At 56.6% G+C, this 15,259-nt stretch overlaps 6 protein-coding genes across 6 annotated transcripts; 4 read left to right on the forward strand and 2 right to left on the reverse strand.

Annotated features, from left to right (window-relative positions):
• Window positions 1-1,572: 1,572 nt before the first annotated feature.
• On the forward strand, window positions 1,573-2,204 carry P884DRAFT_279662 (uncharacterized protein; the record flags this gene model as incomplete). Its single annotated transcript, XM_069443339.1, has 2 exons — window positions 1,573-1,668; window positions 1,764-2,204. The coding sequence occupies 2 exons, from the start codon at window positions 1,573-1,575 to the stop codon at window positions 2,202-2,204; spliced, it is 537 nt and encodes a 178-aa protein (XP_069295198.1).
• A 298-nt stretch (window positions 2,205-2,502) lies between these two features.
• P884DRAFT_279663 (uncharacterized protein) lies at window positions 2,503-3,637 on the reverse strand (the record flags this gene model as incomplete). Its single annotated transcript, XM_069443340.1, has 3 exons — window positions 2,503-2,842; window positions 2,994-3,526; window positions 3,602-3,637. The coding sequence occupies 3 exons, from the start codon at window positions 3,635-3,637 to the stop codon at window positions 2,503-2,505; spliced, it is 909 nt and encodes a 302-aa protein (XP_069295199.1).
• Window positions 3,638-4,424: 787 nt separating this feature from the next.
• On the forward strand, window positions 4,425-6,553 carry P884DRAFT_262908 (cytochrome P450). Its single transcript, XM_069441702.1, has 4 exons — window positions 4,425-4,683; window positions 4,749-4,993; window positions 5,047-5,273; window positions 5,334-6,553. The coding sequence occupies exons 1-4, from the start codon at window positions 4,568-4,570 to the stop codon at window positions 6,474-6,476; spliced, it is 1,731 nt and encodes a 576-aa protein (XP_069295200.1). The 5' UTR covers window positions 4,425-4,567; the 3' UTR covers window positions 6,477-6,553.
• A 1,616-nt stretch (window positions 6,554-8,169) lies between these two features.
• P884DRAFT_313414 (uncharacterized protein) lies at window positions 8,170-8,654 on the reverse strand (the record flags this gene model as incomplete). The annotated part of the gene is made up of 1 exon (XM_069445228.1): window positions 8,170-8,654. A coding segment is annotated over one exon (485 nt), but the record flags the coding sequence as incomplete, so codon positions are not given.
• Window positions 8,604-9,255, forward strand: P884DRAFT_62209 (uncharacterized protein). The gene has a single exon (XM_069445992.1). The coding sequence runs from the start codon at window positions 8,703-8,705 to the stop codon at window positions 9,045-9,047; it is 345 nt and encodes a 114-aa protein (XP_069295202.1). The 5' UTR covers window positions 8,604-8,702; the 3' UTR covers window positions 9,048-9,255.
• Window positions 9,256-11,499: 2,244 nt separating this feature from the next.
• P884DRAFT_207499 (phosphoenolpyruvate carboxykinase-domain-containing protein) lies at window positions 11,500-14,131 on the forward strand (the record flags this gene model as incomplete). The annotated part of the gene is made up of 7 exons (XM_069438794.1): window positions 11,500-11,611; window positions 11,688-11,733; window positions 11,791-11,813; window positions 11,894-11,943; window positions 12,007-12,173; window positions 12,270-12,303; window positions 12,788-14,131. 7 exons carry the CDS (start codon window positions 11,500-11,502, stop codon window positions 14,129-14,131), a joined length of 1,776 nt encoding a protein of 591 aa, XP_069295203.1.
• Window positions 14,132-15,259: the final 1,128 nt, after the last annotated feature.

The raw sequence follows: 15,259 nt of genomic DNA on the forward strand, positions 1-15,259 counted from the left end.
CCGTCGCTGCCGTCGCTGCCGTCGCTGCCGTCGCTGCCGTCGCTGCCGTCGCTGCCGTCGCTGCCGTCGCTGCCGTCGCTGCCGTCGCTGCCGTCCTCGTCGGTTGTGATCTCCATCGGATCGACCTCTTTGCCAGACGGTTTTCTCGTCCGGCCTTTCACCAGCACATCATCTTCCTCTTCGTCACCGCTCTCCTCGCCAGAGTCCAAGCCTAGCATCTTGTCCAGCTGAGAGACCGCCTTCTCTTCCTCCTCCTCGTCCACGTCATCGTCGCCGGCCTGATAAACTCCATCAGCCTTCTTCTGACCCTTTTCCTTTTCTGTCTTTCCCGACTGCTTGTCCCGTTCTTCGCGCTCTTCCCTCTCCCCGGGTTGTTCAGCCTTCTTTTTCTCCTTCTTCTTTACCGCACCATCAGTCCTAGTCCCGTCGGTCTTGTCTTCCATTTTCTCTTCCTTCCCCTTCTTCCCCTTCCCCTTCTTCTCCGGTACGGGCACCCCGATGCCTCTACAGACGGCCTCAATGGCCTTCTCGACCACCCGCTTCACCTCGACCCGGTTATACAGGGAGCTGGTGACGTTGTGCAGCGCGACCCTCTCCTCCTCGGTCACGTCCGGCTTGGGCACACCCGCCCGAATCTCCTCCGGCAGCCTGTCCGAGTGCTCGGCGATGGCCTTGATCTTGAGCAAAGACGTGCAGAGGTGCGCGTGGGCCGTGTGATGCAAGTCGAGGGATTTGAGGACCACAATCTCGTTCTCGATGCGAGCCTTCTTCTCAGGGGGCGTCTTCGGGTCGGCGAGGCGCTTGGATTGCCTCTGGCGCTCGAAGCCCTTGGCCTGTTTGAGCGCGTGGAAGATGTCGGTGCGGAGTCGGGGGACGAGGGCGTCCAGAGGGACGTCGTCGCGCTTACGCTTGGGCATTTTTCTGCTCTACTCTTCTTCTTCTTCTTCTTCTTCTTCTTCTTCTTCTTCTTCTTCTTCTTCTTCTTCTTCTATCGCTTTGTTTGTGATTTTGTGGAATCAATGGCAGTGGAGGGTTGTGGTAATTCGGCGGAAAACCACTTTAACAACGGTGGTTTTGCGGTTGCACAAGGTTGAAGGTCCCCCCCCCCCCAACCTGAAAAATTTAGTGGGTCGAAAGCCCGAGTTCCAATGGGTCCCCACTCTTACTTCCAGAGACGGCCTGGGCCCGCCGCGAACGAGGTCAGTCGCGTAAAGTGGACAAGGGTCAGACGCGATCGTATCTTTTAGTCGGGCGTCGATGCTCTGAAACTCTTGAATCCGGGAGGTGGAGGGGCCTACGCACGCAACCCAGCCGCCGAAACATCCAACGGCTCAACAATGCGCAACGGCGTTTTACAGTATCAACCGTATCGATTTTTCTGCGAGTTTCTCTTCGAATAGCCCCCCAGACCGCATACCTGCCTCGTCGCGTACGGTTTTTTTTTAATTGAATCTGGTTTATGTTTACCGACTGCTCCTGATCGTATCGCATCACCGACCGGTCATCCCCGTCGAGCCTCTGCGCTCGCGCGCTGATTGTAGCAAGTCTTAACCGCAAAAGAGAGAACACACAATGGCGTCTGCAGGCCGCGGAATACAATACACCATTCCAGCAAGGGAAGATTTTAATAAACTCGCCGAGGAACAAAAGACACGTATCAACGAGGCGGTAGGTCTCTCCCCAAGAGCCAGGAGCATTGCGCATGACAAAGCCGTCCGTTCCCGTATCCCCGCCAGGTCTCTAACAATGCTTGCTCCATCCAGTTTGACCTCTTCGACTCCAACAAGGACGGCCTCCTCTCGTACGAGGAATTCCGGTTCGTGCTGCGCGCGCTCGGGTTCGAGCTGCCCAAGCCGCAGACGTACGACCTGCTGATCCGGCACGGGCAGAAGCCGGCCAACTGGCCGCACGACCAGGAGTGCGCGCCCGTGTACCGCCTCTTCAACCTGCCGACGGCGCAGGCGATCGCGGGGACGCTGATCCGGGCGCGCGACCCGCGCGAGGAGCTGCGGCGGGCGTTCCGGCTCTTCGACACGGACGGCAAGGGCATGATCACGCAGGACGACCTGCGCAAGGTCAGCAAGCAGGTCGGCAACAACATACCCGATGCGGATATCGTGGCCATGATTGAGGAGTTTGACGCGTCCGGGAAAGGCGGGGTGGACGAGGACGAGTTTTTAAGGTTGATGATGTCCAAGAAGTAAGGGGGAGAGGAAGAAAGGGAGGGAGGGGAGTGCTGAGCCTGAGGGGTTCGCGTTTCTTCTGGGGTGGTGACGAGCTTGATACCCAGGCGGTTTGTGTTGTTGAGAATGGTTCCGCTGTTGGATCAGGGGGCGGGGGCGGACGCGCGGTCCAAGAGAGGCACGATCAAGAGAGGGAGCTTCGAATTCTGGGTTACGATATACAGCACCACTGAAAGAGCATGGGCATTTTGGCATCTAGCAATATACTCGCTAACCACCACAACACCCACTCCCGCGCTTTCTGCTGCGCCGTCCTCTCTTACCTCTTGACACAGATGATCCAGTTCACTCGGCCGACGGGCCACATGAACATCTCGCTGCCGCTCTTGACCTCCCATTTCGCGATTTCAGCCTCGCCACCCTCGGCGCCGCAAGTCCGGAGCAGCGCCTCGACCTCATCCGACGTCCGCGTCCGCAGACACGACATCCACCCGTCAAACACCAACACGGCCGGCAGGACGGGCAGCACATAGGTGAAAAGCAACGCCAGCGGCGCCCCCCAGAGAACCGCGTAGTACGGTGCCATGATCAGCGTCCCGATGCCGAACAGACAGCACGAGAGGAAACCCGCCATCCCGCGGTCCTGCAGCTCGAAGATGCTGTTTCCGCGTCTTGTCGTCAGCCTCACGTTTGTTCCCAGGCCATATGGTAAGGGGGGAGAAGGGAGAGGCGGGCCGGGGGGGGAACGAGGGAAAGAAGAATATAGGAGGGAAAAAAAGGGAAAGAAAGGAAGAAGCGAAAACGACTCACCCGAATCCGTCCCCGCCCCCCTCAACAGTATCCCTGAGGATCCTCCGGGCAAGGGCATCGTCAAAGTGATGGAAGGCCAAGTTGAAGAGCCGGAACACCTTCTTGGTGCCCTCGGGCCCGCGGTAGCGCCGCACCAAGTCCCGCGGCACGCTCGCCGCATCGACGGGGTTGGGGACGTACGAGAGGTTGGGGGACCGGGCAGCGGCCTTGGCCCAGAGGTCGACGTGCGGGTGCAGGTCGGTGAGGACGAATTGGAGGGGCTGTTTCTCTTCTTCCTCGCGCTCTTCCTGGCCTCCTCCTCCTCCTTCTCCTCCTCGTCTACTCACTTGTTCGTCACTCGCCGCCCCGCCGCTCTCTGCGGGTCCCTGGTGGGAGGTGATGGGACCGTTCAAGTGGCGCTCGATGGAGGGCGTGGGGCCGCCGCCGCCGGCGCAAAAGTCGATGAAGGTGTAGGAGTGGAGGCCTGGCGAGAGGTGGGTGCGCAGGAGGCGGGCGACGAGCTGGGCTGGAGAGGAGGTTTGCAGGAATGGGATCTGGTGGTTTGTATTTCTCTTTCTTCAGTACTACAAGACGGATAAGATAAGACTGCAAGGGGCGAGCCTGCGTACGTGTGTTGTCCATGCCGCGGTGAGTGCGGCTTGCATATAGGCGCGGAGGAAACTGGGGAACCTGTTTGTTGTTGTTTTCGATCGTATGAGACGGCGACTCTGGGACTGAGGATAGAATCTTGTTGGAGCTCTCTCACCATGGAGAATCCGCAATCTCAAAGACATGCATCCGCGGTACGAGATGCGCCATTGCGGTTTGCGAGTTTGAGTCGCTGGTGTGTGCGACACTTGGGTATGATTAATTTGAATATTCGCGAATTGTGGGTTGGTGCTTCGGATTGTGGTGACCTAGATCGATCTGTGTTTCAACGTCTTCGGGCTGTGTTGCTGCATGAGATGACGTTGTACATAGGTGTGTTGTAGCGTTTGCTGTAGAAGTATAACTATGGGGTTGCGAATCCGAGCTGAGATCATGACAGCATCCCGCTTTTAGTGCAGCTTGGCGCTCGAGTTGGGTCTGTTTGCCAGGTTTCAGGCCCGCGCCAGCAGGGTAGCGTAGTGCGTAAGAACTTACAGTACTCCGTACTGTACCTCCCTACGGACACTTTAAGGGTGCGGACATGGTAGGTAACTACCTTAGTGTATAGTGTATATCGCAATAGATGACCGATTGGGTTAGTTAGCGCTCACTGTTCCAGGGGAATGAAGACACCTCATGCGGTTTCATTTTTCATTCACGCATCAAACGTCGCCTGCCAGAAAGCACAGAAACCGAAGCAGCGATTGGCTCGCCTAAGGTGCCTTGCAGGGGCTCGTCGATCTGCGCCAGGGTGCCCTTCATCCTAAACGTCACAGCCGAGCCTTCATACACCACGGAGTCCGTCGCCATCTCTTCCAGGGTTCCTCTACATTACCGCTACGTACGAACTCTCCCCGACATGCTCGCTTCTGCGGCCAACAGATCGAATCCCAGCACTTCCGGCAGCCTCACCCTCATTTTTGGGCAACCCCAATCCACCCAACGCCATGGGGCTGCTCGTCGAGTATGGGCATTACATCCTTGCTGCCGCAGTCCTGGCCATTCTCGTTCGCGCCGTATCCGCTTCCCGCAGATCCATCAGAAGAAACGGGAAACCATTGAGGTAAGGAGCAGCATAACTACCGCATGTTCCTGATCACCTCTGAATCTCCTGCTGAGCAGCCCCAGAAACCCCCCAGACACTCTCCCGTTGCTCGGGAACGGCCTCAAGTTCCTCCAGTCCCGCTGGGAGCTGTTCGGCTGGTTCGACAGATGCCAGCGCCAGTTCGGTTACGAGACCGTCGCTCTGCACGTACCAACCCTGCCTCCGGGAGTGCTCATACATGACCCTCGGAACCTCGATTTCGTCTTCAAGAACGAGGGGCTGTTCACCAAGGGCGATTTTGTGAAGCGGCGCTCGTGGGACTTGTTCGGTCGGCCCCTTCCCAGCCTCGTCAGTGCCTGGAACCGCTCTGACACCAGATAGGAAACGGCATCATCAATGCCGATGGAGATTTATGGAAGCTGCAGCGAAAAGCAGGCTCTGCTTTCCTCAACACCGCCAACCTGAGGGTGCTCACCGAAGTCGCGCTTCCTCAGTACCTGGCAGAGGCGGTCAGGCACCTGCGATCCAACGTCGGCAAGGATCCTGTAGACTTACAGCATGTCTTCCACGAGATTACCACCAAACTGATGGGCAAGATGGCCTACAACGTGCGACCAAATCCCTCCCGTTCGTAGGCAAAGGTATTATTCTCGCTGACCAAACTGCAGATGGAGATGCACGCCGACGATGACTTTTCCAAGTGCTTCGACTACGCTTCCGGTGCCACGGCAGAGCGATTCCAAAATCCCCTATGGCCCATCAAGGAGCTCTTTTCCGGGTCCGAGATGCGCAAGTCGATAAGAGTGGTCAAAGAGTTTGGCCGTCGCATCGTCACGAGTGCGGTACGGGACCGAAATGAGTTGAAATCCAAGAGAGAAAAAACCGCCGACTCTCCCGACGGGGACAGCAAGCTCGACCAGATCTCAGGCTCCCTGATCCAGTCGCTCCTCGAAGCGCTCGGCGACGAGCAGATCGTCGCCGACGCCGCCCTGACCTACCTCTCCGCCGGCCGGGACACCACAGGCCAAGCCCTCACCTGGACCTTCTATCTCCTCCTCCAGCATCCGTCAGCCGTGTCCCAGATCCGGCAGGAAGTCCAAGATCTCCTGTCTCAACATGCCGCCGCCGAGGCGGAGGAGGGCCCGCCACATCCAACTAGTTCTCCTCCCACATCAGCATCCGCGCCGAAACCGGAAGTGGATCCAACCCTCTTCACGCCCGCGGCGCTCCCCTACACGACGGCCGTCTTCTACGAGGCCCTCCGCCTCTTCCCGCCCATCCCCTTCGAGATCCGCCAGGCCCAGGCCGACACCACCCTGCCCGACGGCACCTTCCTGCCCAAGCACTCGGTGCTGGTCTGGTGCCTGTGGGCGATGCATCGCTCGCGCCTGACATGGGGCCCCGACGCGGACGAGTTCCGCCCGGAACGCTTCCTCACCCGAGAAGACGGAAATGCGAAAGAAGGCGAAGTAGTAGAGAAGGAAGAGAAAATAGAAGAAGAAACAAAACAGGAACGGAAGATCGGGAGAGACAAAGAAGAAGTAGCAGCTGCGGGGAGGGCTCGTCGGACAACAAAGTTCACGCTGAGCAAGAGCTCGGCCGAGTTCCCTGTCTTCTACGGCGGGGCGAGGGCGTGCCTGGGCCGCAAGATGGCCGAGGCCATCGCCGTCCAGGTCATCCCCACCGTCTTGGTCGCGGCGGGGGTGCGGCTGGAGGGCGCTTGGGAAGGCGAGAGGAGGAGCCAGCCGAGCCTCACTCTGCCCATGGAAGGGGGCTTACCTGTCTGGGTTGAGGATGGGGGATGGTGGTGAGAAGAAGGTGGGAGCACATGACGGCAATGATAGTCATGATGATTATTAATTATGAGGTGTTGAAATAATAGCGAGGCGCGTGATATAGATGTAGGTCTGCGTTCTTTTATGTTCCACAGTGGGCTTATATTAGATCACGGTGTTTTCCTAGGTTCGTCGAGCCTGTCGGATTATTGAATTACCAGGTCAGGAGAGTTGGTGATGTTCCTTGTGACGTTCACGGCCCGTGGCATCATCTCTCTGCCTTATAATACGGAATAATCAATTTGCTTCCCATTTGTTCACGTCCCAACATTTGAATTAATAGGGCGCACTGAGCAAGCTTGATAAGGAGTAGACCCCATCTAACCCGCATCGCGGAGGCTCGTTCATTGCGAGTGTGCCTCATATAAATACAGCCCACAGTTCTCGAAGGTTGCCTCACGGGGGCTGGTTCTCCGTTTTGGGATCCATCACAACTAGTTGTAAGTCGAATGGTCAGCTCCCATGTTCTACGGTTTACACGTACTAATAATTGTCGGCTGCGAGGTGCTAATTAATTATTGGTTGCAAAGGTACTTCAGGTAATTATCTTTACCATGAACCAATAACACCTCTAGCAACGTAACAACAGTGCTCCACTGCTCTTCGTTTCGTGTTGTAAGTCTCTAGCTGCAGAAAACTGAGACATGAAAGGTGGGCAGAATGAACAAAAAAACAAGCTTTCCGCAGCTGCGTGTTGTCTCAATACATGTCTCACCAAGTCCAGGTGACACCCATCTTGGACGAACAGCAAAGAGAGAGTAACATTTTACTCTGGATAATCATATCATGATCCCCGAGCGCATCCAGCGGGAATCAAAGAGTGGCAAGAGATCGCCGGGTCTCGGAGGAAGGGAGGGGGAGGGGAGGTAAGAAGAGGGAAAGAAAGGGAAAGGGAGATCTGGCCCGTTTCCATGTCCCATCCAAGGTTGTGCTGGGTCTATTTGCCTGCCCCTGAGCAGCCGGGAAGCGAGAAGCTATTCTCCAACTGTCTCTCTCAACAACCCAGGGCGAATGGGAGTGATCCGGCTCAGGCTCTGCGTGCGACTGCGGGATTTTAGGGACGATGAGCCGCGTTCGCACCCACATGGCCTCCACGGGCCAGGCAATGCCAGGTTTGGACACGCTGCACCCGTCCGGGTTTGGAGAGGGAGAGGGATAGATGCTAACGGATGGGTGGTCAGGAAATGGCAACTCGCTGAGGATGGGGGAGGCTGAGTGGGTAGTATAGGTAGTATAGGTAGTAAGCGCCTAACTGGCAGCAAGCAACACGCGCATGTCACGTTGTAGTGTACAGACGCTGGAACCGGCGGCTCGAGCCGTCTCGTGGGAAGCTAGGGAACGATGAACCGTCTGTCGAACCGGTCTAGCAGGGCATCCCGGAGCAAAAGACCCTTCTGCCAGACCGGAAATAAGTCACGACCAATGACGTGAAGCGACCGGCAACTGAAGGCTCGGGCTAACGACGGAACCAGTTTTCCTGTTGGAGCGAGGTGACTCTCGGCGACTACAAGCAAGCTCCAGGCGGACGCGGCGAGTACGTAGTTACCGGGTACGTTCAGTGTCCAGGGTATGTGTGAGCATGCATGAATGTACAGTATACTACCTGCCGGAGTCTAGTGGATTGTGTTATGTATGTATGTATATATGTACAGTACGGTGCATAGTGTACGCTGTATGGTGGACCGGCAGCCCCGCCAAGCGAGCCCAGAACCGCCTTGCCTTTACGGAATACGGAATAACTAGACCTAGTGTAGGTGTCTCGGGATCTGGGGTCGGTGGAGGAGTGCGGCCTGTCCCGTCTGGGCGTGCCTTGCCGAAGCGACCAATTTCGGTTTCATTTGTTATATAACTAGTTATTGGTACCAACGCGTACTCATCGACATTTCCGTCCGTCAGCAGATCGCCCTGCGAATCCCTCTGTCGGTCTCGCATCCATACAGTTCTTTCCGAAGCACCCCACTGTGTATCCGTCTCGGGAGTGCTCTCCTTAATCGACGGCTGCTGAGTCCAGCGCAGTCGCTTAGGCATCGGGAATGGGGGGCCAACGAGGTGGGCAGGGCTCGAGCACGTTTCGCGGACTCGAGAGGCCTCCAAATCACCCATTTCAGAAACAATTGCAGCGCCGAGAGTTCTGGAATGGGAGAACTCGGCCATCGTCGGGTCTAACACACCAGCGCACGGTGAAGTTGGGCCGCTGCCAAGATGCCCCGAGTCGGCGGATGTCGGGGGATCGGCAGATGCCCCAAAACGATCCACACAACGGAATACACTAGGACCGAGACGGACTGCCGGCTCAACGGGCTACCTTTCAATAACGGGAGAACGGGGCTGCATGGGTGCTGCCCTCCCATGTGCGACGGGTTCTGCTGTCAGGGGAGGTCAGAGGAAGGAAGAAATCGGAAGACGACGACCTTGTGTGCCGCACCCCCCGGGGGTGAATTTCAGACGCGGGCTCCCCCCGTAATAATGATCCGTTGCACCAGCCAAGTCCTTTCGGCTGCACCAGCTAAAGTCCTTTCGGCTGCAACAGTCTCTGGCCTTTCGTGATCCGACACGCCCTTTCTGGACCGAACTGACTCTTGTCACTTTTTTTTTTCCTAAATATCGAGACTTCCCAAAATGAGCTTTGCCTTCCCCCTGTGTACACTAGTTTCTCCCTTTTGTGTCCGCGTGACACTGCTGAGTTTGAGGAGCTGGAACTTGCACCGAGCATTGCCGTGCTCAACTCCGCCAGCCAATCATTGTATACGGATCTGGGGCAATCACATGTGGAACTCTTCGAAGAACCCGGCCCAGCGGCCGGCAAGGCCATGCTGCTGCCGGGTTACGTAAAGACCCATGTACAACGCCCCAAAACTGATGTCACTCCCTAACGCGTGGGTGGGGCGAGGAATGCCGTAGGTTCTGGCCGTTCCTGTGAGGGGGATTCCTTGTGTTGGTGTACGGATTAGAGACGCGCACGGTCAAGTCCTGTGGTAATTCTGGAACGTCGCATCCACTTCCCTGTTCGTTGTAACTCTGAATGGATCTTGGGCGAGGTTTCGACGTCTTTCAGTCCTGAGATCGGGCAATGTCGGAGTGACTGTTGGTGCATAGTCATTTTGCGGCTTCCCCGCTGGCCTATGACGGAATGCCGTCGGCAACGAGAATTGCATTCGCTCCCAAGGCGGCTGCTGGTGGGGCTTGGTTAGAAGATGGCGGGGCTGCTCCTTGAAGTTGAGAGAGGTCGCTGTCTGTTGCCTGGCTGCAATTGCCGTTGGAGTTGAGGCACGGGAGGCATCCTTTTCAGGGTGCCTGGCCGTCCCAATGTTTCAAGGCGCGCCCCGTGGCCCGGCATTTGGCGACGGTTCCTGAGAGGATGAATACGTCGTGTACTGAGTGAGTAGTCCGTACATACGTACCTATGCGGTTGATTCGCGGGGAAAGGAGAATCTGGGCCACCGGCTTTTGGCTAGCGGCGATCAGAGCATGTCACCCGCCGGGGAGAGTTTTCATCATTGCGGGGTAAAACTTTGTCTCGTCGAAAACGGGAGAACAGGGTCGCCAAGGCCCTGGGCAGCCTCAAAAAGTCGCCAAGATCTGGGCAGCCCCGAGGCCCCGGTTTGCTTGGGCACCTTGGGGCCCGGTCACGCCCGTCACGCTCTCTTGGCGCCGAAGCGATACAGGATAATTGCCCTTCGGTGTCTGGGATATTTTTGTTCCAGCGGACTTGATGCCGCAGGAGCCCTGCAGGATCATCGTCCAATCGCAAAGGCCCGAGCTTAAGCCCCTCGAACATCAGCCAAGCTCGGTGAAAGGAGCACGCTCCTTCCTGATCAGAAGTCCTCCGACACTAATAGAGGCCGAAGCAAATCCTAATAACCGTAAATGGACAATACCGGCCTTGTACACGACTACATGGGATACACAGGTAAACGAACCGTGCCATGATCAACCTATGACAGGATCCTTAGTGCAATGGGTCATGTGGCTCTCTCAGCCTCTCAAGTCGAGGCCTAGACGTTATCGTTGCTGTTGCCGGGGTAGCTCCACTTCCCAATCGGGTCGCTGAAACCAACATCTCAGATTGTCCCTGCTTTTCCCGGCCGGCCACTGCATCGAGCAAATGAGGACGGGTTGGAGATACGGGAAGGAGGGACGAAAACCCATGGCAATGGCAGGGCACATTGATTGCATCGTAAGCACGCTTTGTGTGCAACTTACAAGGCAGGCCTTGATCCATGCTGGGCAGAGCTCCAGCTGTGGCTGCCGAAACGGGTTTGGGTAACGGAAGCAGCACCCGAATAGAAGGCTCGAACGGTGAAGCGAAACCAGGAAGGTTAATGACAACAATGATTGTGTAGGTACCTACGTACCTATGTACGGCGGTCAGCCTTTCCGTCTGTGCACCATCCAAACACGGCGCCCAACCGAGCGTATGTCAGACCTAAGGGCAACCCACTGCGCGGCGGGACGACGACGGCTCGAGTTTTGTCGCATTCGACGCACACCCCAAGATCAATTCCATCCAGAGACCGTGTGATCGCGTTATCGCCGCCGCCTAGCCAGTCCGTAACCGACCTAAGAGACTGGGGCGCCGCCGTGGTCCTTCCCGAACGGTGACAGGGGTGCCGTTAACGAGCTCCGGAAACAATTCGTGCCCCCGCCGCCCAATCACCTCCCGCCCGACTCGTCATCCACCGGTATCCGGGCTCCGTTCCGGCCTGGCGCACGTTCAGTTCCCCGTGGAATGCTGTCGTCACTCGTCATTGGACGTGACTTCGCTCATGGCCCCACGGCTTTATATTCTCTCGCTCCTCGACCTCGGGTGCAGCAGGACGGTCTATCTTCTGCTATCAGCACTTTGACATCCCGAAGCTTTGTATCCCCTGTCATTCCCAGCAGGAAGTGGATTTGCCGTAAGCCCACACTGCCGAACTGGAGTCAATATCCGCCGCCCCTGTCGACACCCGCTACGAAGCCACCCGAACTCGAGCTCAGCAGAAAGCACTTAAGAACCATGAACGGCCCCGTCGCCAGAACCGACTCTCCCTACACTGATCCCTCCGTCAAAGGTCCTCGTACCAAGCTTCTTAGTAACAGATCTCCCGCCTTCGCCGTCGCCGCCAACAGTGAGTCGTCCCGGTGGCCAAGTATGCTTCCAATCCTTCGTCGTCCGTCGCTGACACTGGGGCTTCACCTCAACAGTGGTCAACACCGTCAACAAGACCGGCCTCCATCCTGGTGGCATTGCGTTAGTGCCCTCACGACCCTCCGTTCTTGATACATGTTCTAACTGGAAGTGATGCAGGCCCCACCCTAAGACTGAGCTAGGTATGGACTGTGAAAGCATCACCGAGACGTTTCGACGTCGATGGCGGCTCTCGGAATTGCCCTTCTAACACGTGACGCAGAGGAGGAACTCCACGAGAAAGCTCACATCGACTACACCAGAGTCGAAATCGTGAGTTCCTTCGACTATGCCCTCGTTCTCTTGGTTCAAACCACTGACGGTATCTTTCACCAGATCCCAAACCCTTCAGTCGCCGCTCTCTACGAAGATGCACTCGTATACGAGACAGGCACTGCCATCACGTCATCCGGTGCCTTGACTGCTTACTCCGGCAAGAAGACCGGCCGGTCACCGCAGGACAAGCGCATTGTCAAGGAGCCCACATCAGAAAAGGACATCTGGTATGTGCTCTTCTTTGCCCCCGACCTACCTTTGCCTTTTTACCGAGCGGTAGCAGAATCGCACTGTCAAACAGCCTGCTGACGATTCTTCGATAGGTGGGGACCTGTCAACAAGCCCATGGACCCAGAGGTAAGACAGCAGCAGCTCCTGTCACTTTCCTTTCCCAAGAGTCCCAACCCTCGGCCCGACTATACCCGTTGAACGCTTCGGCCCCGTTCCTGGTCCCGAGTTGCATCGAGCGCAGTTTTGTCAGGCCGACTATATGTCGTTGCTCTCAATTGCGGCCAAAATCTGGCCCAATTTCGAATGGACGTCATTTGTCCTTGGCGTTGCGCACATCGCGCGAGCGATCGGACAGCCGGATGCTGCGATAGCCGGCTGCGATGTGTGGCGACATCATCGTTTGAGTCGTGCTTTTTGCCGCGGCCTGCCGCGGATCCCCCACCTTCGTTCGCTGTCGTCATACCCTGCTTCCCCTCGTCCCAATTGGGTCTCCACTTCCCCCAATAGCCGATCATCTCGTTCCGCCCCCGCAAAATGCCCACCCTACCAATCACATGCCATTCTCGATCGTGAACCGGTTTCGCTAACCACAAATGGCGTCGCGTTATAGGTCTGGAAGATCAACCGTGAGCGTGCCGTCGATTATCTCAACACCCGGAGTCGCATCTACGTCATTGACGGATATGCCGGCTGGGATGAGAAGTACCGCATCAAGGTGCGCGTCGTCTGCGCGCGCGCCTACCACGCCCTCTTCATGCGCAACATGCTCATCCGCCCGTCACGGGAGGAGCTCGAGCATTTCCACCCCGATTACACAATCTACAATGCCGGGCGTTTCCCCGCCAACCGCTACACCCACGGCATGACCTCAGCCACGTCGGTTGCTATCAACTTTGCCGAGAAGGAGATGGTCATCTTGGGTACCGAGTACGCCGGCGAGATGAAGAAGGGCATCTTCACCGTCATGTTCTACGAGGGTCCCATCAAGCACAACATCTTGACTCTGCACTCGTCCGCCAACGAGGGAAAGGACGGCGACGTCACCCTCTTCTTCGGTCTGTCCGGCACTGGCAAGACCACCCTGTCGGCCGACCCCAACCGGCGGCTGATCGGCGACGACGAGCACTGCTGGAGCGATCGCGGCATCTTCAACATCGAAGGCGGCTGCTACGCCAAGACGATCGGCCTCTCGGCCGAGAAGGAGCCCGATATCTACAACGCCATCCGCTTCGGCTCCGTTCTGGAGAACGTCGTCTTTGACCAGGAGACGCGCGAGGTTGACTACGACGACTCGACCCTGACCGAGAACACGCGCTGCGCCTATCCGATCGAGTATATCAGCAACGCCAAGATCCCCTGCCTGTCCAACAATCACCCGTCCAACATCATCCTGCTCACCTGCGACGCTAGGGGCGTCCTCCCCCCCATCTCTAAGCTCAACAGCGCTCAAACCATGTTCCACTTCATCAGCGGCTACACCTCCAAGATGGCCGGTACCGAGGACGGCGTGCTCGAGCCGCAGGCGACCTTCTCGTCTTGCTTCGCGCAGCCCTTCCTCGCGCTGCACCCGATGCGCTACGCCAAGATGCTGGCCGAGAAGATTGAGAAGCACAACGCCAACGCCTGGCTGCTCAACACCGGCTGGGTCGGCGCCGGCTTCGCCCAGGGCGGCAAGCGCTGCCCGCTCAAGTACACGCGTGCCATCCTCGACGCCATCCACAGCGGCGAGCTCGCCAAGGTGGAGTACGAGAACTACGAGGTGTTCAACCTCCAGGTGCCCAAGTCGTGCCCTAATGTCCCGTCCGATCTCCTCAACCCCAAGAAGGCCTGGACCGCGGGGGCCGACAGCTTCAATGCCGAGGTCAGGAAGCTTGGCGCGCTCTTCTTGGAGAACTTCAAGAAGTACGAGAGCGAGGCGACCGAGGATGTCATCAAGGCCGGGCCGGTTCTTTAAACGAACTTGGTTTTCGGATGGCTCTTCCTTTACTGGCATAGATTTCTCTTCTTTTTTTTTTCTAGCAGCATTGGTCACTGGCGCTCTATTTGGTTGTCTTAAAAAATTTTCAGCCCTCCTTATGCTCGTTTCAGCTTGGAAGAAGCTGGGATACATTCCTGCGTTTGGGAGAGGCACATATGGTTCGGTAATGGCTTGCCGCTGTCGAGTTCGGCGAGGGACATGGTTATACATGAGTCATGGAACTTGGGGAAGTCAGTGGTGAAAGTGATGGGGAAAAATAGCATTCTGCCTGTTTCTACCGGCAGTACGGTCCTCAATTGAATTTTTTAGAGTTTTGGTTCGATTGGCTAGTTTCCCCGGTACCTTGTGTCGTGTATGTCGGTGGATATCAGATCAGTGAACTTGCAATCCTTGCAATTATTAGGCAACTCATCGGGAGAACAGAAAGGCCACTCGATGTGTTAGTCCGACTGCCCCGACCAACTGATTATTATTTAAGGTAGTAATTATATACTTAAACCAGGTACTGTATTTCATATGTACGCCAAGATATGCGTCTTCGAACTCGACTGCAGGAGGTGTCGCAGCTTGCTGTTCACTGTGGTGTTCTTGAGCGTGTTGCTGCACTTCTCGACCGCTTTCCACTGCAAAGGGCGGAGGAGCTGAAGCGTGAGCCGGAAGTATAGTCCTGGAAACGGCGTGATTGAAAAATTGGGCTGCAGTTCCTCTGCAGTTCCGCGTTAATATGCTTAGGTTTCTGTTAATCCCTGACTCTGCGGAACAGTGCTGGGCAGCCCCGAGACTTGCCGCGCACGTCGCCCATATTATGCATCGTCTGAAACCAGCTGCAACGAAGAAAGGGCCTCAGGAATGCATTTTCAGCGTGTATCACTTGATACTTCTCTAAGTATATGTAGCCGACTGGCCCCCGCGTGCACTCTGCCTTCTGTCCCTTCGAATCGATGACTCTATCCTTGTGGAAAGTGTAATAATTAACAAGAGCGCTTTCTTCCTCAACCTTGACCAACTCCAACTCCGAAGCCTTTGTTCCCCCCTCTTCGATCGCATAAGTTATCATCGACACCCGAGTCACTTAAAGGCTCGCTGCCGAGCACACGATACCAC

This window comes from Thermothelomyces heterothallicus, assembly GCF_042370625.1.
Source record: "Thermothelomyces heterothallicus CBS 202.75 unplaced genomic scaffold P884_scaffold_23, whole genome shotgun sequence".
NCBI lineage: Eukaryota > Fungi > Ascomycota > Sordariomycetes > Sordariales > Chaetomiaceae > Thermothelomyces > Thermothelomyces heterothallicus.

What these genes read in the sequence shown, in the direction of transcription:
- P884DRAFT_262908 (XM_069441702.1), top strand. Translation starts at nt 4,568, where the DNA reads ATGGGGCTGCTCGTCGAGTATGGGCATTACATCCTTGCTGCCGCAGTC. An exon ending in AGAAACGGGAAACCATTGAG is followed by an intron (nt 4,684 to 4,748) that starts GTAAGGAGCAGC and finishes GAGCAGCCCCAG; the next exon opens with AAACCCCCCAGACACTCTCC. An exon ending in TGGGCAAGATGGCCTACAAC is followed by an intron (nt 5,274 to 5,333) that starts GTGCGACCAAAT and finishes ACCAAACTGCAG; the next exon opens with ATGGAGATGCACGCCGACGA.
- P884DRAFT_62209 (XM_069445992.1), top strand. Translation starts at nt 8,703, where the DNA reads ATGCCCCGAGTCGGCGGATGTCGGGGGATCGGCAGATGCCCCAAAACG.